This window comes from Vipera ursinii, assembly GCF_947247035.1.
Source record: "Vipera ursinii genome assembly, chromosome: 2".
In the NCBI taxonomy this organism is placed as follows: domain Eukaryota; kingdom Metazoa; phylum Chordata; class Lepidosauria; order Squamata; family Viperidae; genus Vipera; species Vipera ursinii.
Window position 1 is genome coordinate 29132155 of NC_139513.1, and position 27227 is coordinate 29159381.

A 27227-nucleotide genomic window follows, 5' to 3' on the forward strand; every position below is an offset into this window, starting at 1 on the left:
TTTCCATAACACGAGGAAAACATCAGGCTGGGAATTTTTCTTCCTGATGCATCGTATCGCGGTAAATCAAATCATTGCTCTTCATAACAGAAAGTTTGAAAAGCTTTCCTTTACTGTAAGCTAACTTTATAATGCAGCTGAAAAAAAAGCCCTCTTCCTCCCCCTTCCTTCATAATGCAGAAGTAACAGGTTTATGAAAAGTTTATGGGAAGCATTTGCAGCAGATGGCTTGGTGCCTTAGGAAGATGAAAGGGGGCAAAACATTTATATAAAACGATGATGGTTAATAAAGCATGAATTAAGAGGGATTTACACACTCGCTTGTGAAAGTGTTTTAAAGTGCTCTTCTCATCCCTGAGAGTTTCCAGCATACCCCTTTGAATGAGACTCTTAAAATGCTGCTACGGTTTGTTGCACCGAAGAGATGGAACATTCGAGCTATTTAGAGCACTAAAGGCCCTCAGCTTCCCACACACATTGCTTTGGTTTACATAGTGCATAAAAATAATTATCAGGATGACCACAGAAAAAAGCAAATCTGAGTGGATGAAAGTGTATGTACATTTAAACCTGCAATTTTTTTAATGGTGAAGAATGTTATTGTTGGCTATACAAATGAAAGAAAAGGAAGGTTATTAGAGGAGATGAGAAATAAGTGGGTTTTATTGTTAAAAATATAAAATTTCCCCAGCAGTTATGAGGTTCTCTTTCCAATATTTAAACACATAGAATTGGAGGTAGATATGAATGATTTTTCCATTTTAGCACTGCAGAACTGGGGATTTGTCAGCGTTTCCTCATTTCAGTAGTTCTAAGAGACGTTTCCAACCTGTGTTGCATCTAGCAGATAATAATGGCATGTTGCTGAAAAGTAAATTCCATTGAGTTTAATGGGTTTGTGGCCATATAATGTGCTTTATAAAACTCGTCCCAAATGGCTGCTATAATTTGATATAATATTAAATCATAATATTACGACCATAAAGCATTTAAAGGAGGCAATGTACGTTGTGGTTAAAAGAAAACAATTGATCCTAAGAACATAAATAAATAGTATGCACAAATGTGCTGTAAGTTCCAAAATATAAATCAAATTCTGTGAGCCAACAGCTTTCTCCTCTAATCCCCATTTTATGTACACATTTTGAAGTCAAATTTACCAGTTTACCCTACCAGCTCAAAAAGACAGGCAGACAGATAGAGCAAGGCTTATTATGTCTGTTTTTTTTAGTTAAACTAACCTGGTTCGTTGGCTGTTGTTGCTTCATTCATTAGATGAACAAGATCCAGTGGCGTAGCGTGGGTTGTCAGCACCCGGGGCAAGGCAAGTAATTTGCGCCCCCTAACCTGTGGATTTTAGCACTCGAGTCTCTTCCACTAGCTCAGGAATTCTGGGAGTTGAAGTCCATGACTCATAAAAGAGCCAAGGTTGCCTACCCCTGAGTTAGGTTCAAGGCAAAAAAGGGTCTCTAGAGAAGAGGGAAAATGCTAGTTTAACACTGAAACAAGGCAACTTTAAGGTGCCTCAGCTGTGATTTAGGATGAGACAAAGAGAGGACATGGCATTGAAAATGGTTAATGGGGCATGTTTGTTCCACTCTTAGTGGACGTCAGGATAAACCCCACGAGAGACTGACCTTACAACAGATGTGAATAGGCTTAGACTACGTTTGTAGATTGAGTGCATACATCACATGGAGCGATGATGGGCTTCATCAAGATTTATGATCCCACAATTGGCTAGTTTTCTCCATCTTGTCCTAAACCCTGGATACCAACCACGGTTTATGGCTTAGCATGTGGCGTGGGGTTGACCCAACATGTTAGGCGACAAACAATGACTTCCAACTTACAATGCCTCAGCTTCCCAAGGTTATTCCAAAGCCGGAAAAGCCAACCAACCCACCCTGCAGCTTTGCCTGCTTAGGCTGTACCCCAGGAATTCATACTTGCTGCGGCGCCCGACCTATTTTCTGCCCAGACGCTGCTTATCCAAGCCAAGCCGCCTCCTTCTCTTTGGCACCTCACCCCAAACAGAAACTGAGATTGAAGGCAGAAGAAGAGTTCAAGCTTTTAATGGGGGGGGGGGCGAGGGCTGCTTTTCTGCATTCCAGCAGGACAGGATTTATTTTTATTTTTTTAAAAAAGCGCCTTTTGCAGAACAGAGACAGCACGGGCACGCCCACAAACACACACACACACGCACACGCACCCAACCACGTCCTCTCGCCCCCAAAGTCTGCATGCACGGTTGGATCGGCAACCTGCCGACGCAGCTTTCGTTCCAGAGCAGGGACCCCCGGAGAGACGCTGCAGCGATCCTCCCCCTGCGGGAAATCCACCCTCTTTCAAGCCCCGCCGTGCCCCCCCGCCTTTGGCAACCCCGGGAGCGCCTTGGGAGAGCCTCCGCAGCGGAGCCCCGGGCTTGCAGGAGGGCCGCGCTCTGTGCACGCTCTGGAGCCGCCTTCTCCTTTGCGGGGGGGAGGAGGGAGAGAAGGCTTCCGTCCAGCGCCGGCGGCCGGAGTGAAGGTGGAGCGGCCCGAAGGAGGAGTCACACTGTGTGGTTGTGTGTTTTTGTGTGTGTGTGTGTGTGTGTGTGTGGCGCGCCGTGGGGCGTCAGGCCCTTCCCGGCTGGGGCTCCGGTGCCTCCGCCCTGCCGGATCCCGGCGCCGTCGAGCGTGCCCCCCCAGATGTTGCGCCCGGTGCGGCCGGCCCCCCCTGCACCCCCCACGCTACGCCACTGACAAGATCCACCCTTATGGGGCCTATTTGCAATAGTGTGATGCATGCAGAAAGGGGTGGGGCTTGAATTGGGATATTGCAATCCTGCTTTCATCATTTTGATCCCTCACCTCACTTTTAACAGACACTGAAAGTGCAATAGAACCTCAATTAAAAGACTAATACCACTTTACAATGCTTTGGTAAGGCCACACCTGGAATACTGCATCCAGTTTTGGTCACCACGATGTAAAAAAAGATGTCGAGACTCTAGAAAGAGTACAGAGAAGAGCAACCAAGATGATTAGGGGGCTGGAGGCCAAAACATATAGGGAATGGTTGCTGGAATTGGGTATGTGTAGTTTAACGAAGAGAAGAGTGAGGGGTGACATGATAGCAGTGTTCCAATATCTCAGGGGCTACCACAAAGAAGAGGGAGTCAAGCTATTCTCCAAAGCACCTGAAAGCAGGACAAGAAGCAACAGATGGAAACTAGTCAAGGAGAGAAGCAACCCAGAACTAAGGAGAAACTTCCTGACAGTTAGAACACTTAACCAGTGGAACAACCTGCCTCCAGAGGTGGTGAATGCTCCAACACTGGAGGTTTTTAAGGAGAGACTGGACAGCCATTTGCCTGAAATGGTATAGGGTTTCCTGCCTGAGCAGGGGGTTGGACTAGATGACCTCCAAGATCCCTTCCAACTACTTCTTCTTCTTCTTCTTCTTCTTCTTCTTCTTCTTCTTCTTCTTCTTCTTCTTCTTCTTCTTCTTCTTCTTCTTCTTCTTCTTCTTATTATTATTATTATTATTATTATTATTATTTGCCCAGGTTTTCCAAGCTTGGCAACTTTAAGAGGCATACTGGCTAGGAATTCTGGGAATTGAGGTCCACATATCTTAAACTTGCCAAGGTTGGGAAAACCTAGCATCACAGACTTTGAACATGATTGACAAAATTTGCATTTAGGCATTACTTCTAACTAGCAGACCAGATCTATTCTAAGTGCTTTAGACAAATCATGTACAGTAGCTGAGTAGCTGAGTCTTCGGAGAAGGGCGGGATATAAATGGAATTTAAAAAAAAAATAAAAAAAATTTATACCAATATTGATATTATTGCACTAATAACATAAATTCAGATTTAATGGACAGCTGTGTGAAACTGACACCCTCTGCCATCGTTTGTTTAATCTTATTTTAACTGCATTTCCTAATAGATCCATTCCTTCATCAAGCCTTTCTGAGCAGGGAGATGATTTCAGATACTTAGAATCTTTGTATTTTTTTCCTTAAGAACATTAATGCACATACACTCTGTATTCCTAAATTCCAGTTCTTGCTTCTTTTTACCATTGTTCTGCTGTTTTTATTTTCTGATCTTTTGTTGACTTTCTGCTTACCCTATTTAAAAAGTGAAGAGATGACTAATTATGCAGAGATTCTACTGGCACCAAGTGTGGGATCTGTACAAAACTCCCCATCCCAGTGAGACATAACTCAATAATCTCCTGGCAGTAAAACTTAAGCCTGTATTTACTCTAGTAGCTTTACTCCAGTAACCGAAGAGAAAGAAGCAATGTTAAAATGTTGGGGGTCTTTCTATCATATCAGAGATGGTTTTCAGGAGACCAAGGTAATTTGCAGAAATTGGAGTGGAAGGATGAACCTCTATAGGTCATGAGACAAAAAAGATGCTAAGGCCCTAGAACAGGGGTGATCAAACTAGGCCCTTTTATGACTTGTGGACTTCAACTCCCAGAATTCCTCAGCAAGGGACACTGGCAGTGAAGAAAGTGACTTACGACTGGTCATTACACTTATGATTGTTGTATCATCTCCCGATCACTTAATCAAAATCTGGGCATAGAATAACATAGAATAACAGAGTTGGAAGGGACCTTGGAAGTTTTCTAGTCCAATCCCCTGCTTCAGCAGGAGACCCTATACCATTTCAGACAAGTGGCTGTCCAGTTTCTTCTTAAAAACCTTCAGTGACGGAGCGCCCACAACGTCTGAAGGCAAGCTGTTCCACTGCTTAATTGTCCTCACTGTTAGGAAATTTCTCCTTAATTCCAGTTTGCTTCTCTCCTTGATTAGTTTCCATCCGTTGTTTCTTGTCCTGCCCTCTGGAAAATAAGTTGACCCCCTTCTCTTTGGCCACTGGCAACTTGTATTTGACATACAACTTGTGTATGACATACAGCATTCCAGTGTCACATCATTGCCATTTGCAACCTTTCCAGTCAGTTTGCAACAAGCAAAGTCAATGGGGGAAGTCAGATCCCCTTAAAAACCACCCGATTCTAAACAACTGTAATTTGATAACTTTATTGTCACTTCGAATGTAGACCAATTGGCATACATCAAAATGAAATTTCGTTGCATACAGCTCTCAAAGGGTCACCACCTCCGATATATACTCCTTGTTCGGGTCCTGCTCAAATTTCACATTGTCCATTTTAGTCTCTAGGGAGTGAACGATGGCAAACAGGACAGATGGAAATGGGGCTCCATGTGGATTAGCCCTCAAGTTAGCTTGTATTCTGACAACCTCGCCTTCTTTCCTTTTTCTGATCCTGACTCTTCCACCCTTTCCTTAAAGAGGCCTTGCTTCTTTTCGCCCCTGGAGCACGCTGCTGCCGCCGCCACCAACTCCTCCAAAAGCCTCTCTCTCTTCCTCTGGGCCTGCCGACAGCCTCATCCAGTTCCTTCGCTCACTTAACAGCTACAGGAAAAAAGGTAATAAAATCAGTCACAACTCAATAACCACCTTGCTTACCAACACAAAATTTGATCCCAATTATAGCCTTAAGTAGGACAGGAAAGCCTGGAGGAACATTGTCCATAGGGTCGCGATGGGTCGGACACGACTTCGCAACTAACAACAACAACAAATAGCCTTAAGTAGAGGATTACCCGTATTCATTTGCTTATTTATTTTACAGTACTTATATAAGCCATTTTGATCTCCAAAGTCTCTGGGAGATGTATCAGATCCAGCAACAACAACAACAACAAAAACAACAAAAGACAAAACACTGTAGTAATAGATAGCAAAAATCAGAACAATCTCAAAACCAAAAATAGGCATAGAAATCAGAGTTAAAACCCACAGATAGCTGTCCACCATCAGCTGAGCAGTAAACAGGGATTGGAAGTATAGCTTTGCAAATTTGTCTTGTTTTGGAATTGTTGCAAGGTAGGGAAGTATTCTCTGGGGCAGAAGCTATTATTTTAAAGGAGATAAATAGTGCTGGAAACAATCCGTGTGGCCTTTCTCTCTTACTGAGTTTGAATACCCTTGTTAAGGGGAGGAGCGCAGGGAAGAATTGGATTGTTTGAATGTAGCGAGAGATCAGGTGTTGATCAGTTGGCTGCTTGCCAGGACCAGCAGGCTCTGGAAATGGTTCAGTGTCCTTTGGAGAGGAAAAAATAAATAAACGTTTCATATTATATCCTTGAATGGAGAAGCATTAGCTGTCACATAAGAGGAAAATGCACAACAAAATTACCACCAATTATTGGGAAAGGAGATATGTTTTCTCTCCAGTTAAATGGGAAACAATATGGTTTTGCCTGCCTGGTTTTGTAAGTGTTATATGCTCCAATACTGTAGGACTATCATATTTACCTGAAAAGAAGATAATCCTAAATTTAAAATTATCACCACTACCACCACCACCCAGAAAAACCCAACAACTGCACACCTAAGCAACAGTCTCATGCAGTTCCCAGCCTTTTCATCTTGACAGACTAGGTTTGATACCTTCAGTTAAAACCAATCTTGGAGAATACCTCCCATTTAAGTGAGCAAGTGACACACAAATACAGCTAGCTCTGTGTGCATATACTATAAATACATACACACAGAAGCTGAACTTCAAAAGGCTAAGGTCAGGGTGAATTTATGGTCTGTAAAAGGAGATGCTTTGTAAAATAAAAAGAAACTTGGAAGACAACTAATCAATTTTGCAATGATACCTGCTTGCATATAAGCAGAAAATATGTTAGGTGAGAAAGATTCCTACATTTTGTAATTGTTGGATCTTATTTATTTTGAAATCAAGTTTTACATCACAGCTAAAACTTGGAAAAGTATGTGGCATGGATACTTCTGGGGATGAAGACCTAACCCTCATCTCCCCTGAGACTCTAATACCTCTGTCAATACAACTTCATTTGTTTTCTGTTAAGAAACCTGAGCTCATGAAAGTTGTTATGGAGAATGCAGGGATAGATTCCTGTAAAGATGGCATCAGCAAACCTTAGTGATTTGTGAAAGTAAGCAATTCCTCCCCTATTTGAAGCTGTCTTAATATGTCAGAGACTAAAATGCCAAAAATTCAACCACTTCAGTTCTGGAAATGGTTTACATCAGGGGTCCCCAACCCAAGGTCCATGGATCAGTACCGGACCGTGGCATGCGAGCAACCGGTCCGCACAAACAAACAAAGCCCCATCCGTGGGATGCAGGCAGCACACACACCACACACCGTCCGGTCCGTGGAAAAAACCTCTCTCCATGGAACCGGTCCCTGGTGCCCAAAAGGTTGGGGACCTCTGGTTTACATGATGGAAGAAAATAAAGATACCACAGTATAATATGACAAAAAAGAAACATCAGAAAAGCTTGAGGTTTGTATGCATGTGGGTATTGTATGTGTGTGGGGCTACACTTATGTGAGGAGGACAATGAAGGTCTTTGAAGGTCTGGTGCAATATGAAATGTGCCAAGAAGTCTCTCGCTCCTGACATCAACGCAGAATATATAGAAAGGTGCCCAAGATTTGATTGATGACCTTCTGTCAAGATCTGCTGACTCTCTCAGCTCTCTTCCAAGCTTATTGTAATTCCGCTGCTCCACAGTGCAAACACTGCACATTAATGAGGCCTGATCAAAATGGATGGCATTTCTAAATGCCAGCGTGATTATGGGGTGACTTCCTGAAAAAGCTAGCCCCTGTCTTTTGATAGGTGCATTAGACCAACCAGGGCACTAATTGTACTTAATCTTTATGCAGCACATTATACCCTAAGCTCCTTGTCAGCAATTAGAGTTCCTTCAGGATGGAATCAGTGCTGAGGCAGGACTATATTGGCCTATATCTTGCTGCTGGATTTGAGATGGTGGGCCAAAGATCACCCATAAATTGGGCTTGGTTCAGGTAGAGCTTGATTTATGACTTCCTTTTGAGTGTCTTCAAATTGCATTGCTTGGGATTAAAAGCAGGTGGTATTTGATGCTTTTTCCCCAATAGAAGTTGAGGTTTAGACTTGACTAAACCTTGACTGACTCTTGTAGCTTATTTTCCTAACCATTACATAGCCCATGCTTTATCACATTAGGTAATATGATAAAGTATACCACATTTAACACAAAAACAACTATGAAGTGGAATCCTGATCTCAGCGTGGAGGCCAATATTTCAGAAGTGGGCTTTGCGTGAACACCACTCTGAAACATTTTTTCTAGAGTCAGAAAGGGCAGAAACATTTGCAGAGGCTGCAAATTGCCATGGTGCAGTGCCACCTCTGCCTTGTGTGAGTATTCATTTGGCATCACAATACAATGGACAAAAGGGACAAAGTTTGCATTGTGCTATTGCATTCATTATTGCCCTCTCCTAATTCCTGTCCCTCGTGGATGCCTCCAGAAGTGTCATTCAAAGGAATTTTACTGCAATAGATAGAATATTCTTGTTTATGCAAGTTAATGAGATTGTAATGAGGCTTCCAAATTTTGTGGAAATTTTAAGGAAATTCCGTCTAATATCTAAGCTGATTCCACTTTCCTATGGTTTCAAGCCATTGCTTCTAGTCCTGTTCTCTGTCCTCTCTATAACAAAACTTTATTGTACATATCTGAAGGCTGCTGGCAGCTTTCTACTCAATCTTTCACCCTACAGGAGCCGTGGTGGTGTGGTGGTTGGAATGCAATATTGCAGGCTAATTCTGCTGACTGCCGATTGCCAGCAGATTGTTTGGGGCAATATGTTGACTCTTAGAGAGGGCTGCAAAGCACTGTGAAGTGGTAAACATAAGTCTAAATGCTATTGCTACAGAATAACAGTTGGAAAGGATGATGGAAGTCTTTTCCAAAGCACCTGAAGGCAGGACAAGAAGCAACGGATGGAAACTAATCAAGGAGAGAAGCAACCTAGAACTAAGGAGAAACTTCCTGACAGTTACAACAATTAACCAGTGGAGCAACCTACCTTCAGAAGCGGTGAATGCTCCAACACTGGAAGTTTTTAAGAAGAGACTGGACAGCCATTTGTCCAAAATGGTATACTTCCTGCCAGAGCAGGGGGTTGGACTAGACGACCTCCAAGGTCCCTTCCAACTTTATTATTATTATTATTATTATTATTATTATTATTATTATTATTATTATTATTATTATTATTATTTTATTGAAAAGTTTTAAAATACATTTTATCTTTAACAATCCCCCCTCCCCCCTACCTATCCCTCCCTACCCCTACCCCCCTTTCCCCCCTCCCCCCCCCACTTCCAAGAGCTAAGTACAGGGTATAAAAACAAAGAACAATCATAAACATCCATATGCTACCAACAATAAATTCTTAAATCTATCACTCTCTAGCTCATATAAGGTAACTATTATTATTATTATACAATTTCAGACAAATGGTTTCTAATCTCATCTTAAAAACCTCCAGTGTCAGAACACCCAAAGTTAGTTCCTTTAACCACTCCTCACTGGGCCAGCCTCCTCACCCTCTTGGTAAACCTCTTTTTGAAGTTACTGCAATTGGTTACAGAGCAGGGCAACACCTTCTCACGATCTGCCTGTTAAGCCTTGGTTATGCATCTATACATCTATAGATACCATTTGCAGTTTCATCAACTACATTTTACCTTTAGCCTAACTTTCTGCAAAGGTTGACCCAGAACTTAGTTTTTTTTGAAAGATACAAAGATTGTTCTTAGAATCTTTCAGTTTCATTTTGGTGCTTTGATATTGCTAAACCTGTGTGGTTTATCTCAGAGCCAGAGACCCAAAATGGACTTTGTCTGGATTAGACTTCTATTGATGAAGAGACAATTGCTATTTTTGACCTGATCCTCAAGAACCATGTTTTAAAGCTGGGGTATTTGCATAATTATAGCCATTTCCTAACATCGGCAGGGCCGATGTATTGCTGGTTCAACTTACAATTTTCTCATCTTTAAATTATTTTATGAAAGACAGCAAATGGGGATTAAAGACATTGGCTACACAAAAACAAGAACTACAGTCACGAATGAGAACATGGCAACTTTTCCTTCCTTCCTTCCTTCCTTCCTTCCTTCCTTCCTTCCTTCCTTCCTTCCTTCCTTCCTTCCTTCCTTCCTTCCTTCCTTGTATCATTTTCAGCGCTTGTTGAATCTGCTGGGGAAAAATGTCCATGGCATTTGTTTTCTCCAGAATCTTATCTACTGTGGTGGGGGTACTGAGGCATGTTTTCCTCAACCCTTTCCACCCTCTCCTTTTGTTTTCTGTATCATGTCCTTTTAGACTGCAGTTGTCTCAAAGGTGCATTTTTCCAAAAAGCAAGTGGACTGATTTTTTGTTTTTGAGGAAGAAGAAGACATTTCATTTCTCATCTGTGTTAGATTCACCAAAAAACATAATTGCATATAATGACTGACAGTCATTGGTAGCGTCTCCATGCTTCCTTCTCTGCTCTGTACCAGCCAATTGGTAGTACAAATGAAGCATAAAGCACAGTTCAAGCTGGCCAAGGGAATTTCACTTGATATGCTATAGCAAAAAGGAGTGAGCTACTTTTTCTAAGAAAGTTCTGAAGGAGAGGGACTGGTCTTGGGTCTGCTACACCATGCTCAGATCATGCAGCAGGACATCTTTGAAAAACATTTGTGACATCCGGCCACAAGGGAAGAGATTTTACAGACGTGAGGCTCGGCACTCAAGCTAGTAATATTTATGGTGCTTAATAGGAAAATTGACTCTAAATGAACATGGCTCTTTCTTACATTACTGTATGTTCAAATGGACATAATACAAAGCTTCTCAAATGCCCACTTAGTGATGGCATGGCTGGTAGATCGTGGCATTTTACTCCTGGCCTGGTTTCAGAGGTATAGACTGTTTTCCCATTTGGAGTAACTGCTGATTCCTTGTTAATTTGAGACTGCAATCTAAATGAATGTGTTACATTTGGGAAAGCGGGATCTTTGTTACAAAGCTTCAAAATATCACTCAGAGGGGAGATGCTTACTGCTATTTTAAAAAAACTCCTCAACAATCCAGTTTGAATAACTAATCAAAAAGCACAGCTGTTTAAGGAAAAAAGCAATTACAAATGGACAGTAACGTAAAGTTAACCCATCTGCCATTTATTCCCATTTGTAGGGAACAAGAGTTCATGTTTTTCCCACCTTTTAAAGCCATCCGTGGATTTTAAAATGAACCTAAAAAAATAGAACAGCAAGATCTATTAGTATCATGTTGGTATTTATTTTTAAAAAAATGGGAAAAAGGGCCAGCTGGAAAATCCAACCTTTACCCATAAACTCATTTCAAGGTATCGGTGTAGGGATTTTATTGAGCTTCTGCTCTTCCTGCTTCCTTCTCCTTCCAAAACACTTAATTCAGTCCTACAAATATTCATCTGTATCTTAGTACTTTTTGTTTTCTTCCTCTTTCTGTTAGCCATGACCAAGTTATTTCTGAGGGGAAAGCTCTTCCATGGTACATTTGCATTTCATTTCATTGCGTTTCAAAAAGCTGCCCCCCCATGAGGAGAGAAATCGCCAGAGCGACTTCTCACGCTTATTGTTACAAACCACCAGTTCCAGAAGGTTTGCAGACACAAAACAGCATCAAACTCTCTCCCTTGTCATTTTTCAGATGCCATATGCCAAGTGAGCCATGGAGCCCAGTATCCAATCACAGCTGGTGTGACATCCTGTAAGGGAAACTGTCACAAAGCTTGAGACTTTGTCAAATGAGATCATGTGTTCGGTACCAATGCTGCACTTGTTGAGAAATCGGACTACAGATAAGGCCAGGTATCTGGTGACTGAAGCCGTCTGTTGAATTCCTTGAGACGAATGGAGTTCAGCAAGTATTAAAAATCAACTGTGGGAAAATAAGGCAAGGTAAATGTTGGGAAGATTTGATCAACTCATTAATTTAATTTAATTTAATTTAATTTATTAATATTTCTATACCGCCCTTCTCCCGAAGGACTCAGGGCGGTGTACAGGGCAAGAATGAAACATAAAGTTACAAAAATTAAAAAGTAATTAAATACATGCCCATAAAAACAATAAATACATTAATAAAACCCCCAATAAAATGATAATAAAAAACCCCAGCAATCCCACCCTCAGGCCAGGCCGGCTTGTTCGAACAGGTATGTTTTCAGATTGCGGCAAAAGGAGCGAAGATCGGGCGCCGTCCGGAGCTCAACCGGTAACTGGTTCCATAACTCCGGGGCGCCCACAGAGAAAGATCTCCCCCTGGGGGCCACCAATCTACATTCTCTGACCGGTGGCACCCTGAGGAGTCCCTCTCTGTGGGAACGCACAGGGCTGAGGGAAGTTGACGCCGGCAGCAGGTGTTCCCTAAGGTACTCCGGCCCCCTGCCATGTAGGGCTTTAAGTACCATAACTAGTACCTTGAATCTCACCCGGAAGACAACTGGCAGCCAATGCAGCTCACGGAGCAGAGGTGTGACATGGGAGTATCGGGAAACTCCCAACACAACTCTCGCGGCTGCATTCTGTGCCAGTTGGAGCTTCCGGGTGGTCCTCAAGGGCAGCCCCATGTAGAGAGCGTTGCAGTAGTCTAGTCGAGAGGTCACGAGCGCGTGAGTGACCGTGCATAGATCATCCCGGCTTAGATAGGGCCGCAACTGGTGCACCAGGCGAACCTGGGTGAAAGCCCCCCTAGTCACCGCTCCTATATGGTCTTCCAGGGTGAGCCGTGAATCTAGGAGGACTCCCAAGTTGCGAGCCCTATCTACGGGGGGTAATTAGCACTCAAAATTCACCAGTGGTGGAATTTTAACATTAATTTTTCTATTGCTGTTGGGAAATCTTGGTATTTTTTAGCATATGAGTTTGGAAAGCCAAGTTGAGTTCTTCTAGAATTGGATGGGATTCGGGAGAGAATTATTCTTAATTTAACTTTTTGTCTACTTTTGATAAAAATCACAATCATATAATGAGATTATTCTGCACTTATGTACTTCATAATGTTCTACACCAGACATGTCAAACTCGTGACGTCACGTATGTTGCGCAACGTGTCGGAGCTTTTTTCCTATTGCTAGCAATGGGGTGGGCCTGGTTTCCTGGTGATGCGCCCAGCCCGCGAGCCGGCAGTTTGACACCCCTGTTCTATATCATTAAAATGACCATTTTTTGAGATCTCTAGAGCCACATCTGAAGAAATCAAGGGCTGCATGTGGCTTGGGACCTCAGATTGTGCCCTTGTGTTGTAAAAATGATCAGAAAAGGGGTTTGCTGATCTTTCCACTTTTAATACAATTTTCTACCTTTCATCTCAACATGGCACCTTTTAGTGTTACCAGAAATTAATCTCTTATAGCTTTAATGAATAGGTCTGGATAATGGTAGTATTTCTTGTCTCTAGTTAGCATGTGGGAAAGCCAGTCTGGTATAGTGATGATGGCAGCAGTCTAGAAACCAGGCAATCATGGCTTCTTGTCCTGCCTTAGTCTTTCCCTCAGCCCCAGGAAAAAGGCAATGGCAAACTTCTTCTGGGAACCTTGCCAAGAAAACTGTAAGTTGCCTAGTCCAGCAGTCACCAGGAGTCCACACTGACTTGAAGGTTAAAAAAAGAGAGAGAGAAAAGTTAAACGTGCAAGAATCCACTACAACAGTATTCCCACAGAGTATCTACTATATCCTGAAATAATCTGTCCTATTGTCTGTGGAGATTCTCAGTCATCTAGGTCATAGTTATCCCAAATGTGCTTTTTCACGAGGCAACTGGACTTTCTTTTTTCTTTGAAGAGGTTTTGCTTCTCATCCAAAAAGCTTCTTCAGCTGAAGAAGCCTCTTGGATTAGAAGTGAAACCTCTTCAAAGAAAAGAACAACAAGAAAATCCAGTTGCCTCATGAAAAAGCACCTTTGAGATAATCTGTCCTATTGTTGAACAGACCTTACTGTCAATGCTGCAAACATTGACACATTTTTGCACTGAAAATATAAGAGGCAGCCTTTTGTTTAAACTGCTTCGCTTTGAATCACAGAAGGGAGGGAAATGTCAAATGGCTATTTTGAGAAGATAAGAAATAGCCGTGCACAGAAAGGGAAGTGAAACTTCATATGTAAAACTAATTGGACAATGTGATTAATGACGTATAAACAAGGGTGGGAATTGTGTATGATACGATGGGCTAGGGGAGGAGATGTCAGATTCTGACATCCATCCATGAGTGGCAATGCTGCGTTTCATTATTAAGACTTTTTAGTTTAAAAAAATGCCTGAATTTTGTTTGAACTGTCTCATTAATCGGAACCATGACACTTACCTTAGGAAAACTTTCCTGATGTTTAATCAGAATTCAAAATAATTTAAACCCATCCTTTTTTGTCCTGTCTTCTGAAACAAGTCTAAAAAAATCTGGTCTCTCTTCTACATGATAGCCATTCAGATGTTTGAAGGCAACCATTATGTAACCACAATGTTTTTTTCCCCTCCCCTGGCTAAACATGTCCACAGTCAATCATTCCTCATTAGAATCTTTCCCCCAAGCCCTTTCTCTCTTCTGAACATGCTCCTAGTTGTCACCGCCTTTCCTAAAGTGCTGCACTGGATATAGTATTTTGGGTATGAGATAGCCAAAACACAACAGAAAGGAATGAGGAATGGCTTCTGATCCTGACACTATACTTCTTTTGAAGCAAACTAAGATTACATTTTCTTCTTCTTTGCAGTTGCATCACACTGCTGGCTCATTTCAACTAGGAATCCACTAAATGCGCCTAACAGGCTCCCTTAGTCTTATACAGGTAATCTGCCACTTACGTTCATATTTGAAACTGGAATTCTGGTTGTAAGTTGTACTGATTATTAAGTGGGTCAGCATGCCCCAATTTTACGACCCTTTTGCGGTAGCTGTTAAGCGAATCACCATTGTGGTTAATCAATTATCTGTAATGTGCATTTTTTTTGGCCAGAAAATGGAAAACTAAAAGTAAAGCGGTTTTTGGAAATAAATGTCATAATTGTGGTCATGGGAATGCAAACCCCCGTAAATGTGGGCTGGTAGTCCAGTGACCCAAATGCAATCAGGTGACCACAGGAGGTTTGGCTGCTAAAATTCCAATCTGGGTTGTAAGTTGTAGCTCTGAATGATTGCTAAGGGACTGGTTGTAAATGAAGGGCTACCAATACTCATACCTTTGATTTTTCCTGCTCAAACGCAGGACTTTGCATTTCTTTCTGTTGAAATTCATTGTCCTGTATTCTTCCTAATGTTCCATTTTGTCAAGATCCTCCTGATTCTTGACATTATCCTCTAAGGCAGGCATATCAAACTTGCGACGTCACATGACGTCGCGTGACATATCACGACTTTCCCCCCATTGCCGGCAATGGGCTGGGCACACTTTTAGTATGATATGATGCATCCAGCCCATGGGCCGACAGTTTGACATGCCTGCTCTAAGGTGGTTGTTACCCTCCCCCCGTTTTTTAAAAAAATATTGTTTTAACAAAGAGCAGGAACAAAAAAGAAAAGAACTGATGGAGGTACTTCTTTTTAAACATTGTATTTTTAAAGTACAAAGATGCCATATATGTCTTTGAATGACTAGGGAATTAAAAAAAAATGACTAGGTGATAAAAACATATGCAAGCATTCACAGGTTAAATCCAGGACCTATCTGATTTGGTGTAATTCAGTTCACATGTAGGAATCTTTCATACTGCAAACAATAGGAACAAATTAAATGTGTAGAAAAGTCAGAGGGTCTTTCTAAGCACTCTGATTAAAAATAGCAGAAATGGAAAAAGGGAGGCAAAATATTTCATGGTCTTTTCAAGTCTTTCTCTGTTTGCCTTTGGAGCACGGAGAACAGCATTTGCCAAGGCTCTCGGGTGCTGCAGAGTTTGTGTTCTTTGTGGCGCTCCGTATTTCTTCACATATCTATGCCAACTCGTAATATTTTCCAGTCTCGGGATCAAAGTAGCAGTTTAGGCACGGGTCGTACAAAAGAGTGAGAACTTCATCTTCGTCCCTCCCTTCACCTTCACCTAAAAGGGAAGGCAAAACAGCAGATGACGTACGATCTTCCAACAACACGAAAGATTTGCTCTATTTGCAACAAGAAAGAAAGAAAAAGAGAAAGAAAGAAAGGAAGGAAGGAAGGAAGGAAGAAAGAAAGAAGGGAAGGACCCAACTACAATGTTTTAAAACGAGACAATGTGCTGTAGGAATGACTCACAGCTATATAGGTTGTCCTTGACTTACGACTGATTGCTTAACATTCAAAATTGCAAGAGACCTCCCTGCGGGTAGTTACGACCTGGTTCTGAAGCGCCGATGGCTGCCCTCTCCACAGTCACCTGCCTGCATGTTGGGCCCTTGGGAACTGCCCTGCATTTGTGGCTGCTTGCAGCGTCCCATGGTCATGTGACTGCATTTTATGAGAGTTTTGCTTGAAAACTGGCATTTACTTTTGGTCTTTAGTAAAACCAGCCCAGAGCGAACCATATTCTTACTTAATGACCACGACATTTGCTTGAGGACAGGCTCTATAAGCACTACCTGTACTCTATATATCAAAGGCCTGTTGAATACAGCAGGTTTTCTCTTAGAAGGGCCAGAACAGATGCATGCTCTGGGAAACTTTCAGGCAAGCAGGAAGTTGAGATATTAGAAGAGAACATACCTGAAATAGTATGTTTCGCTTTATTGGAAGACTTTAAGCAAAGATCAGATAGCCATCTGAGATGAGTGAGGTAGAGAGAGAGAGTGACTAGCCCAGGGGTAGGCAACCTTGGCTCTTTTATGACTCGTGGACTTCAACTCCCAGAGCATTGCTGGCTCAGGAATTCTGGGAGTTGAAGTCCACGAGTCATAAAAAAGCCAAGGTTGCCTACCCGTGGACTAGCTCCAAGTCACCCAGCTGGCTTCTGTGCCTAAGGCAGGACTCACGGTCTTCTGATATCTATCTGGCTTTAGCCCACTAGGCCAAACTGCTCTCCGGGGTGGTGCTAATTGGCAAAAGAACACTGGCTTTTTGTCCTGCCATTGTTCACTGTTATACTTTCTTTACTGAAAGTAAAACTTCAAAAAAATAAATCCCTAAAAAACAAGTAAGATAAAGCAATACTCTCTGGTATTTTTCATATCAGAGTTCCAACTCTGCTCTAGTTCCTGCTTTAATTTATTTGGATTGGATTTTAAACCCCAATTAATCTTGAAAGCTCGATATGATTTCCGGAGCTGAAAAGTCAGTCAAGTAATGAGACATTCTAAGCATAAAAGAGGCAGTAAAGGCTAATGTAAGCATCTTTCTAATACCTAATAAATTGGAAAGTCGTGTCTCCTCCAAATGTATAAAGAAGAATAGCAACATTAGAAGTGGATTTGCTAAAAAAAAACATCACTCAATTTCTATTGGCTTTGGAGCCACTATCATCCTCCATCTACTCTTCTTGATCATCATCAACAGTCAAAGATTCCAGAAACAACTGACAGGTGGACTGGGAAGATTAAAATTGGGAGTATAAAATTGGATACTACAACATGTGTAGAACTCCAGCACAGAGGTTGCTTTGCTGTGTAAACTGTGTATGCATATTGCAGCACCTTCCTATTTGCATATATTGACTATGTGCCATTAAGTCAATTTCAACTCCCTGTGACTATGTAGTTGTTCTCCATGATGGTCTATCTCTAGCCTGTTTTTTGCCACTGTAATTGAATCTGTCTACTTTGTTGCTGATTTGTCCTCTTCTTTTCTTCTACCTTTCCCAGCATTAGAGCATTTTCCAAAGAGCTGGATCTTTATATAATGTGTCCAAAGTAGGATACTTAGAGCCTGGCAATTTGTGCCTCAAGTGAGAACACTGGGTTGATTTGTTCAATCATCCATTGGTCTGTTTTCTTGGTTGTCCACAGCACTTTCAGGAAACCAATGACAAAGTTCAAGGGAATCAAAGTTCAAGGGGGCTGGACTAGAAGACCTCCAAGGTCCCTTCCAGCTTCTATTCTATTCTATTCTATTCTATTCTATTCTATTCTATTCTATTCTATTCTATTCTATTCTATTCTATTCTATTCTATTCTATTCTATTCTATTCTTCTATTTCTTTAAAATCCAATTTTCATTTACACAGAGCAGATCTGGGCATTTTACAGTCCTTGGGATGCATTTGGTTGATGGGCAGTCCCAGTCCGGCCTGCTGCACTGGCAACAGTGGGGAGGAAGGCGTTGGCAGTGTCAGGGGTGAGGCAGCAGTTGAGGGAAGTCAGTGAAGCTTCAACAGAGGGGTCAAGGCATTTTGGAGGGTGGAGAGCAGTGGTGGGATTCAGCCGGTTCGCACCACTTCGGCAGAACCGGTAGCTAATTTTTTTGTTGCCCAGGCCCAGAATGGACTTCCGGAAGTGGCATCCACACAGAGAACTGGTTGTTCACATATTTGAAGCCCACCAATGGTGGGGAGGTGTGCAACAGCAGCATTGGGAGGAGAGTGGCAGCAGCATTAGGGGAGGGGCAGCAGTGGTGGTACTCCACAACAGTCCCAATTTCTCATATGTCTCTTTATGCTCACCCCTGCCCTAGCGTGTCCCAGGAACCCCAAGGCTTGCATGACTCTGATCTCTGTAGGCAGAGGTACATCATTGCATTTGAATATCTTTTCCAAGGTCTTCATGGCTGCTTTCCTGAGTGCTAGTCTGTGGTGCACTTTTTTGACTGCTTGTTCTTTTACTGTTGATAGCTGATCCTAAAAGGCAGAAGTTATCCACCACTTCAATATCTTCAATGTCAATTCTACCTGTTTGTTCTACTTTTTTTCATGAGTTTGTATTGTATTGCACTGTATTGCACTGTTTTGTGTTGTATTGTATTGTATTCTGTTCTATTCGATATTTAATTTTAGTCCCACTTCTACACTGTACTTCTTCACTGTAATATATATATACTCTGTCCAAAAACATGCATGTGCAGTTATAAAAATATTAAATGAGAGCAGCAACGTGGCAATGCTAGCCACTGGGTGAACAGAAAGTGGATAAAAAGGGAAAAGAAAGAGCATTAGTAGAGAAGATGATGAGCCTTTGGCCTTGGACCAGATTTATCTGTTCCATTATTCAGTTCCCATCTGCAGCCAGCCAGATGTTTCTGAAAATTTACAAGGCGACAACCCTCCTGCATTCCTTTATCCTCACTTATGGGTGTGTTCATTAGTATATTGATATTGAAGGCGGTGCTTTCATTAAGCTACCATGGCTAAGGACTGTTGATAGACCTATCTATGCTTTTCAAATACATCTGCAATCTTTTTGAAAACTTGCGTTGCTCTGTTATTGAATTGCTCAGTACTCTTTCTGCATGCTGCTTACATTCAGCAGCATATTGTCTAGCAAAGGCTCCTGCTGAATTCCAATCGCCAACACTGATCTACAAATCCAACCATCAAAGTAATAAATAAATGTGAAGTAAGAATATATGTGGTAGATGACAGTGTTCTCCCCACTCTGCTCTAACATCTATCCTGCATTGCACAATCAAGGCACATAGAGAAACTTGACAAAGAAATTCTTCACTACCTTGCCATTCTCGGCATTTTGTAATGGAACAAATTTTGTTAAAGCGATGGCAAAGAACTATGGGCTAAAACGTAATGTGAGTGATACCAAGTCATGAGTGATACCAAGAAAGAGCCTTGGTGGAGCAGTGGGCTAATGCCTCCTTAAGTAACACCAGCTGCCTACAATTAGTGCAGGTTCGCATCCCACCAGGCTCAAGGTTGACTCAGCCTTCCATCCTTCCGAGGTAGGTAAAATGAGGACCCAGATTGTTGGGGGCAATTAAGATGACTTTGTAATAATGCCGCTTGGGGGTGGTGGTGTATGAAAGCCCTAATAAGCAGGCATATACATAGAATGAAGGCTACTGCTAAGCTTGTAAGCCGCCCTGAGTCTTCGGAGAAGGGCGGGATATAAATGGAATTAAAATTAAAATAAAAAAAATAAAAAATGATACCAAGTCATAGTTGCACGTGAACAGTTTTCTACATTTCACCCTTTTCTTTTTTCTCATAATCACAATACACAGGAATGATATCATATGCTTAGTTTCTTCAAAGTAATGGCCTGTTATGCCAACAGTAATGGGTTTACAATGTTTGAAATGTACTATTAGCTGCGAACCTAAAAGCTACTGGTGATGTTAGATGAAGAATGCAGATAGTGCATAGATAACCCTACATTACTCGTTCTTTCCCTCCGATTCTTTAAGGGGCTATGCTTTGTTTCATAAGATATCTTTCATACCATCTCCATTTTTTAAAAGGGAGATTGAAACAATTTCAGTGACTTAACTGCCCAAAGAAACTCCACTGTATGTTCTTGGATCATAAAGACTCTAAGACGGCATCGCGAAAGTGGCAGGTGACCAGTAGCTTTTCTGCTCATCTAGTTTTTTTCACAATCCCTACAACCAAATTAGGGATGCGGTGGCTCAGTGGGTTAGGACGCTGAGCTTGTCGATCAGAAGATCGGCAGTTTGGCGGGTCAAATCCCGAGTGCCGTGTAGCAGAGTGAGCGCCTGTTACTTGTCCCAGCTTCTGCCAACCTAGCAGTTCGAAAGCACGTAAAAATGCAAGTAGAAAAATAGGGACCACTACGGTGGGAAGGTAACAGCGTTCCGTGCGCCTTTGTCGTCTAGTCATGCCGGCCACATGACCAAAGAGACGTCCTCGGACAAGCACTGGCTCTTTGGCTTTGAAACGGAGATGAGCACCGGCCCCTAGAGTCGGAAACGCCTAGCACGCCTTTACCTTTACCTAGCACGCCTTTACCTTTCCAACCAAATTAATATGGATTTTGGCCCATGCACTTTCCATAAGTGGCTCTGTGAGCCAAGCTCTATGAAAGAAGAGGAGGACTGATGAGGTTCTTTGATCATTGCCATTTTTGCAGTAAAAACTAGCCACCTGTTTGGGAATATTAAATGCAAAAATCCTCTCAAAAGAGACTTATAAAATATTTGGGGGCTATAGGTGGCCCATATAGATGGCTGTAAGTTTTAAAGAAGAGATTGGCAACCGTTTCTCTGAAATAGTATAGGGTCTCCTGCTTGAGCAGGGGGGATTGGACTAGAAGACCTCCAAGATCCCTTCTAACTCTGTTATTCTGTTATAACAAGGCAGCTCAAGCTTGACTGGCTCCAAAACAACATTTTTATTTGGTGTATGGCTATCCTAACTACCAATTTATTTGTCTGTGAGATAGAAAGTGCTGATCATGATGGGGCTACTTAAAGCCTAGAGCTTGGGCCTATAAGACTTTGGGAGAGTGCTAGAACACTTTCTTCTCTATGATTAACTCATTAACACAGCTTTGTTTCTCAAAGAGAAATGTCTTATTTTGGGAGTGTTGTTAGGGAACTTTGCACATTAAAATGCGATATAAGAAAGGCAAGTGACCTTAGTATTCTCCAGATGCTGTGAACATCAGCTCTCATCTGCCCCTGTCATATGGCCAATATCAAGAGATTATTAGAACTATAATTTCAGCCATCTGGAGATACTCAATTGTCAGCCGTGATACATTATGACCCATCTTTTTTCCTCAGTTTTGGGAGCGCTTATTTTATTCATTGATCAGAGAGAAATGGAGCATTTGTCAAAACCATGTATCAATCTGAAACGGGTTTTGGAAGCCCAAACTGATGTGATTGTTCTGGGGTTTGCATGCAAACTCTAAGATAAGAAAAGATAAGATAATCTTTATTGTCATTTTTTACTGTGGGCACATTGGCACACATCAGAAATGAAATTTAGTTGCCCGCTCTCAAAGTGAAACACATACATGACACACACCTAAAACATATTATATACAACATATGTATAGACCAGGGGTCGGCAACCTAAAAAAGAAAAAGAGCCACTGGGAACCGGTTCCATCACAAATTAAAAAAAGAGGGAGCCGCGTGCGTGTGTCCATGCACGCGCATGCGCAAAAAGGTTTTTTGCGCATGCGCGGACGCACGCGGCTGCCATTTTTTAAAAAATGAGATGGAACCGGTTCCCGGTTGCCTGATGGCGACGGCCCGTCTGCAAAGCTGCCGCTTTCGGCAGCTTTGCAGACGGGCCGTGGCAGCTTCCGCAAAGAGCGGCGCCCCTGCCCATTCCGAGAGGTGCGCGCGCACCTCTCCGAACGACCGGAGGTGCGCGCGTACCTCCGCGCGAATGGGCAGCGGTGCCGCTCTTTCAGGAAGCCCGCCGCGGCCCGTCTGTGAAGCTGCCGAAAGCGGCAGCTTAGCAGACGGGCCGCGGCAGCTTCCGCAAAGAGCGGCGCCCCTGCCCATTCCGAGAGGTGCGTGCGCACCTCTCCGAACGACCGGAGTTGCGCGCGCACCTCCCCAAAGGTTTGGGGAGGTGCGCGCGCACCTCCGGTCGTTCGGAGAGGTGCGCGCGCACCTCTCGGAATGGGCAGGGGCGCCGCTCTTTGCAGAAGCTGCCGCGGCCCGTCTGCTAAGCTGCCGCTTTCGGCAGCTTCACAGACGGGCCGCGGCGGGCTTCCTGAAAGAGCGGCACCGCTGCCCATTCGCGCGGAGGTACGCGCGCACCTCCGGTCGTTCGGAGAGGTGCGCGCGCACCTCTCGGAATGGGCAGGGGCGCCGCTCTTTGCGGAAGCTGCCGCGGCCCTTCTGCTAAGCTGCCGCTTTCGGCAGCTTCACAGACGGGCCGCGGCGGGCTTCCTGAAAGAGTGGCACCGCTGCCCATTCGCGCGGAGGTACGCGCGCACCTCCGGTCGTTCGGAGAGGTGCGCGCGCACCTCTCGGAATGGGCAGGGGCGCCGCTCTTTGCGGAAGCTGCCGCGGCCCGTCTGCTAAGCTGCCGCTTTCGGCAGCTTCACAGACGGGCCGCGGCGGGCTTCCTGAAAGAGCGGCACCGCTGCCCATTCGCACAGAGGTACGCGCGCACCTCTCCAAAGGTTTGGGGAGGTGCGCGCGCACCTCCGCCCATTCGGGGAGGTGCGCGTGCACCTCTCCAAACGGGCGGTGCCACTCTCCATTTGGAGAGGTGCGCGCGCACCACTGCCCGTTGGAAGAGGTGCGCGCGCACCGGGTGGCTGGGAGCCGCAAGAGACGGCTCAAAGAGCCGCATGCGGCTCCGGAGCCGCAGGTTGCCGACCTGTGGTATAGACCCACACCCCTACATATACCTAACAATAAAATATTAAATACTGTCCATCTTGAATATATAATGGAAGGAGGAAGCCTGAGAGTTCACAAGGTTAATGCTGTATGGAATGAAACTTATGGTTGAATCTGGATGTTCTGCTACGGATACCACAAAGCCTCCTCCCAGAAGGTAACAAGGAAAACAGGTCGTGAAGAGGATGAGTAGTGTCCCAGATAATCTTACGGACCCTGCTCAAGCAACGCTTCTGTGCTATGTCCTGGAAGGGAGGGAGGGAACTGCCAATGATCTTTTCTGCCATCTTCACCACTCTCTGCACTGCCTTCCTGTCTGAAGTAGTGATTCCTAAATAAATATTTTATTTATTTTTAAATTGCTTGCCTGAAGGCTAAACTCTTTGCAACACAAATTAATTATATAGTTTTTGTAAGTGCATGATATTATTGGCCGAATTCTCACCATCGACCTCTCCCTCCTCCTCCTTGTAAATAGATGACACCCCATAAAACTGACTTTTCAGGGACATTATAACCCGGCTGTCCTCTCATACTCCCTTAATGCATATTACTGAATTAAGTTTAGGAATTGATCTGAGCCTACTTTCCATCACATGTTTATCATTGTCTGAAAAATCTATCACCTAGCATGAGTCCCCTAAGCCACAGTTGTGCTAGATGGTATAATAAAGCCAACTGGCATTGCCTTTACCATTACTTTTGCTTGGGGGCTAATTAAAAGGGTGCAAAGGATTTACAGAATCAAGCCATCCTCACTAAGCATTAAGAAACACCAAATCAGAAAATGGTAGCAACCATCTAACAATGCCATTTGATACACAAAGTTCTAATTCAACATATATTCAGGAAAGGATTGAGGGAACTGCAGCCCAAGGAATAAAACAGAATTATCTTACAAAGCCAGACTGCATTTGTCCACTGCATTACAGGAGCAAATGGCAGGATAAGGAAGTCACTACTTATTCCACTGATGCAAGCTCAGAAGTATTAAAGTGGCTTTTGCTACGGGAATAAACCCGACCACATAGATTTGTTTGAGAAAGACAGCTCCTTGGTATGAAATAAAACTAAAGGAACATGGCACTCATTTGCAAAGGGGATTGGTTTTTAAAAAGAATGTCATTCATTCCTTCTCCCATCACTGCATTCCTTCAAGGCCTAAAAGATCTATTTCAGAACAAACAAATACTTCACAAGCAGTCAAGAAACTATAAAAGGGAGAAAAACTTTTGGTCTCTTGTATATTCACAATGAATTATGTTTCAAATAAAAGATGCCACAGAATCCTTTTACTAGCGATAAACGAAACTGGTTGTTTTAGGATTTCATTAGAGAAGCATGTAAAAATCGACAGGGATATTCTGTACAGTAGTAAATAATCATGGGTTTTTATGGCTGATACCGTGATTTTGTTATTTTCAAACTTGTCCCTCTGTGATTCAGGAAGTATCAAGCTTTCAGGTAGCAACTGTTGTTTGAAGCGCTCTTTCTCCCATGGCTATAATCCCTAATAATTGCTGGAGAGCATTATTGGCCCAGGTAAAAATAAAATCTTGTTAGGAGACACAGGATTGCTTTGGACTAAAAGATCAGGAATATGACATTTGAAGCCCATGTCCAGGATCCGTCTGTGTGTGGTGGCTCTTGATGCACTGACTCCAGCCTCGGTCCACTCCTTGTGAAAGTCCCCAACACTTTTGAATGGCCTTTTCCTGACAATCCTCTCCAGGCTGCGGTCATCCCTGCTGCTTGTGCACCTTTTTCTTCCACACTTTTTCCTTCCACATAACTTTCTATTAATGTGCTTTGATACAGCACTTTGGGAACATCCAACTTCTTTTGCAATTACCTTTTGAGGCTTTCCCTCCTTATGGAGGGTGTCAATGATGGTTTTCTGCACAACTGTCAGGTCAGCAGTCTTCCCCATGATTGTGATTCCTACTGAACCAGACTGAGAGACCATTTAAAGGCTCAGGAACCCTTTGCAGGTGTTATGGCTTAATTAGCTGATCAGAGTGAGACGCTTTGAGCCTAGAATATTGCACCTTTTCACAATATTCTAATTTTGTGAGATTGTGGATTTGGTGTTTTCAGGAGCTGTACACCATAATCATCACAATTATGACAAATCACGGCTTGAACTATCTTGCTTTGCATGTAATGAGTCTATCTCATATATTAGTTTCCCCTTTTAAGTTGCATTACTGAAATAAATGAACTTTTGCACGATATTCTAATTTTTTGAGTTTCACCTGTATCTTGCTTAGCAACAGAAATGTTGGGCTCAATTGCACTAGTAAGTTGCTGTATTTCTGCTGCTTTATTCAGGGTAGAAAAAAGTCAATTGACTGTCAGAAATTCCTGCTGATTTATTTCTTGTTTACCTTCATTTTTATTTTTTATTTGTTTTATTGTGTTTTTCTTCAGTTTTATGATACTAACTTGTAGTAATGGCATTTTTTTAAAAGGCACTGCTGTACAATATGGAAGATTCATGAAGACTGTGGTAAGGTAAAAATCTAATCAATTAATGAATTGAGGAGACACCTCTGGATAGAACTGAAAATCACTTTTTAATATGGAATAGGTGAATAGGTTCTTCCATGCAATTTTCTTGGCTTTTAAGAATTCTGAGAATTGCAGCAGAGCTTCGGAAGAAATGGAATTTTCATTAGCTTGATTTTAAAAATTTTCTCACTTCCTCATCTAAAATATTTATTTACTATATGTTTGAATAAAAAAATATAATAATTAAAGTGACGTGTTTGGCATCTTTAACCTTATGTACAGTCAGACCTCTGAAAGTCATTCCTGATCTTGGTAGTTATTCTGCTGTTAAGGAATCCATTACTAACTTGTCTTCACTCCTCCCAGGTGCTTGTTGATTCGTTGTTTGATTATCTTTTCCAGAATCTTCCCAGTTATTGAGGTCAGGCTGATAGGTCTGTAATTTCCTGGATCCATTTTTTCCCTTTTTTGAAGATGGGAACTACATCAGCTCTCTTTCAATCTTCTGGTAGTTCCCCAGTGCTCCAGGATCTTTGAAAAATATAGTTCAGTGGTTCTGAGATCACATCTGCCAGTTCCTTGAGAACCTTGGGGTGTAATCCATCTGATCCTGGTGATTTGAACTCATCTAGACTAGACAGGTGCTCACTTACCATTTTCTTGCCTATCTTAACTTGTGTTTCTATTGTTTTTTATGGCACTATTTTTGATAGGTTGGTCTGTTTTTTCCCTTTGTGTAAAGACAGATGCAAAAAACGAGTTAAATAGTTCTGCTTTCTCCCTGTTGCTTGTCACCTTCTTGCCACTTTCACCCACTAATGGACCAATCATTTCCTTTACTTTTTTCTTTCTTACATGCTGAAAGAAGCTTTTTTTGTTATTGTTGACTTTGGTCGCAAGCCTTACTTCATTTTGAGCCTTAGCTTTCCTCACTTCATCTTTGCAGGCTCGGGCTATTTGCTACTATTCTGACTTAGTTATGTACCCCTCTTTCCACTTTCTATACTTGTCCTTTTTATCTTTCAATTTGTCAGAGAGTTCTTTATGCAGCCACACTGGTTTCTTTTGAGAGCTGTTATTTTTCCTCTTCGTTGGTATTGTGCTAGACTGGGCTTTTATTATCTCACTTTTCAAAATTTCCCAAGCTTCTTTTTTTTAATATTTTTATTATTTTATCTTTAACAATCCCCCTCCCCCCTCCCTCCCCCTCCCTCTCCCCCCTCCCCCCCGACTTCCCAGAGCTAAATACAAGGTATATATATATAAAAAACAATCATAAACAACCATATACTAAAAACCATAAACTCTAAAATCCATCACTCTCTAGCTTATATAGGATAAAACAAACCTTAGTAGTATTAAATATATATAGAAAAGCTAAAATAGAAAAAGAAAAAAAAGAAAGAAGACTTATTCAAATGCTACATGAAACTTCTTGACCCTATACTTATTCTGGATAAACTCAATCCATTTTCTCCATTCCATAATATAACGTTCTTGCGAGTGATCTTTCAAATAAGCCGAAATCTTCGCCATCTCTGCCAGGTCGGAGACCTTTAAAGTCCACTCTTCTATGGTCGGCAGTTCCTCTTTC

The 27227-nt window shown here is 42.5% G+C and overlaps 1 protein-coding gene across 1 annotated transcript in view; it reads right to left on the reverse strand.

Moving 5' to 3' along the window:
* Positions 1 to 15844: 15844 nt before the first annotated feature.
* The window catches only part of CFAP20DC (CFAP20 domain containing), a gene marked incomplete at its 5' end in the record, with an annotated part of 206151 nt that continues 194768 nt past the window's right edge, over positions 15845 to 27227 (reverse strand). The window contains one exon of the mRNA XM_083353339.1: positions 15845 to 15980. Coding sequence (XP_083209465.1) covers positions 15874 to 15980 — 107 coding nt within the window. The 3' untranslated portion in view covers positions 15845 to 15873. The remainder of the gene's footprint in view (positions 15981 to 27227) is intronic.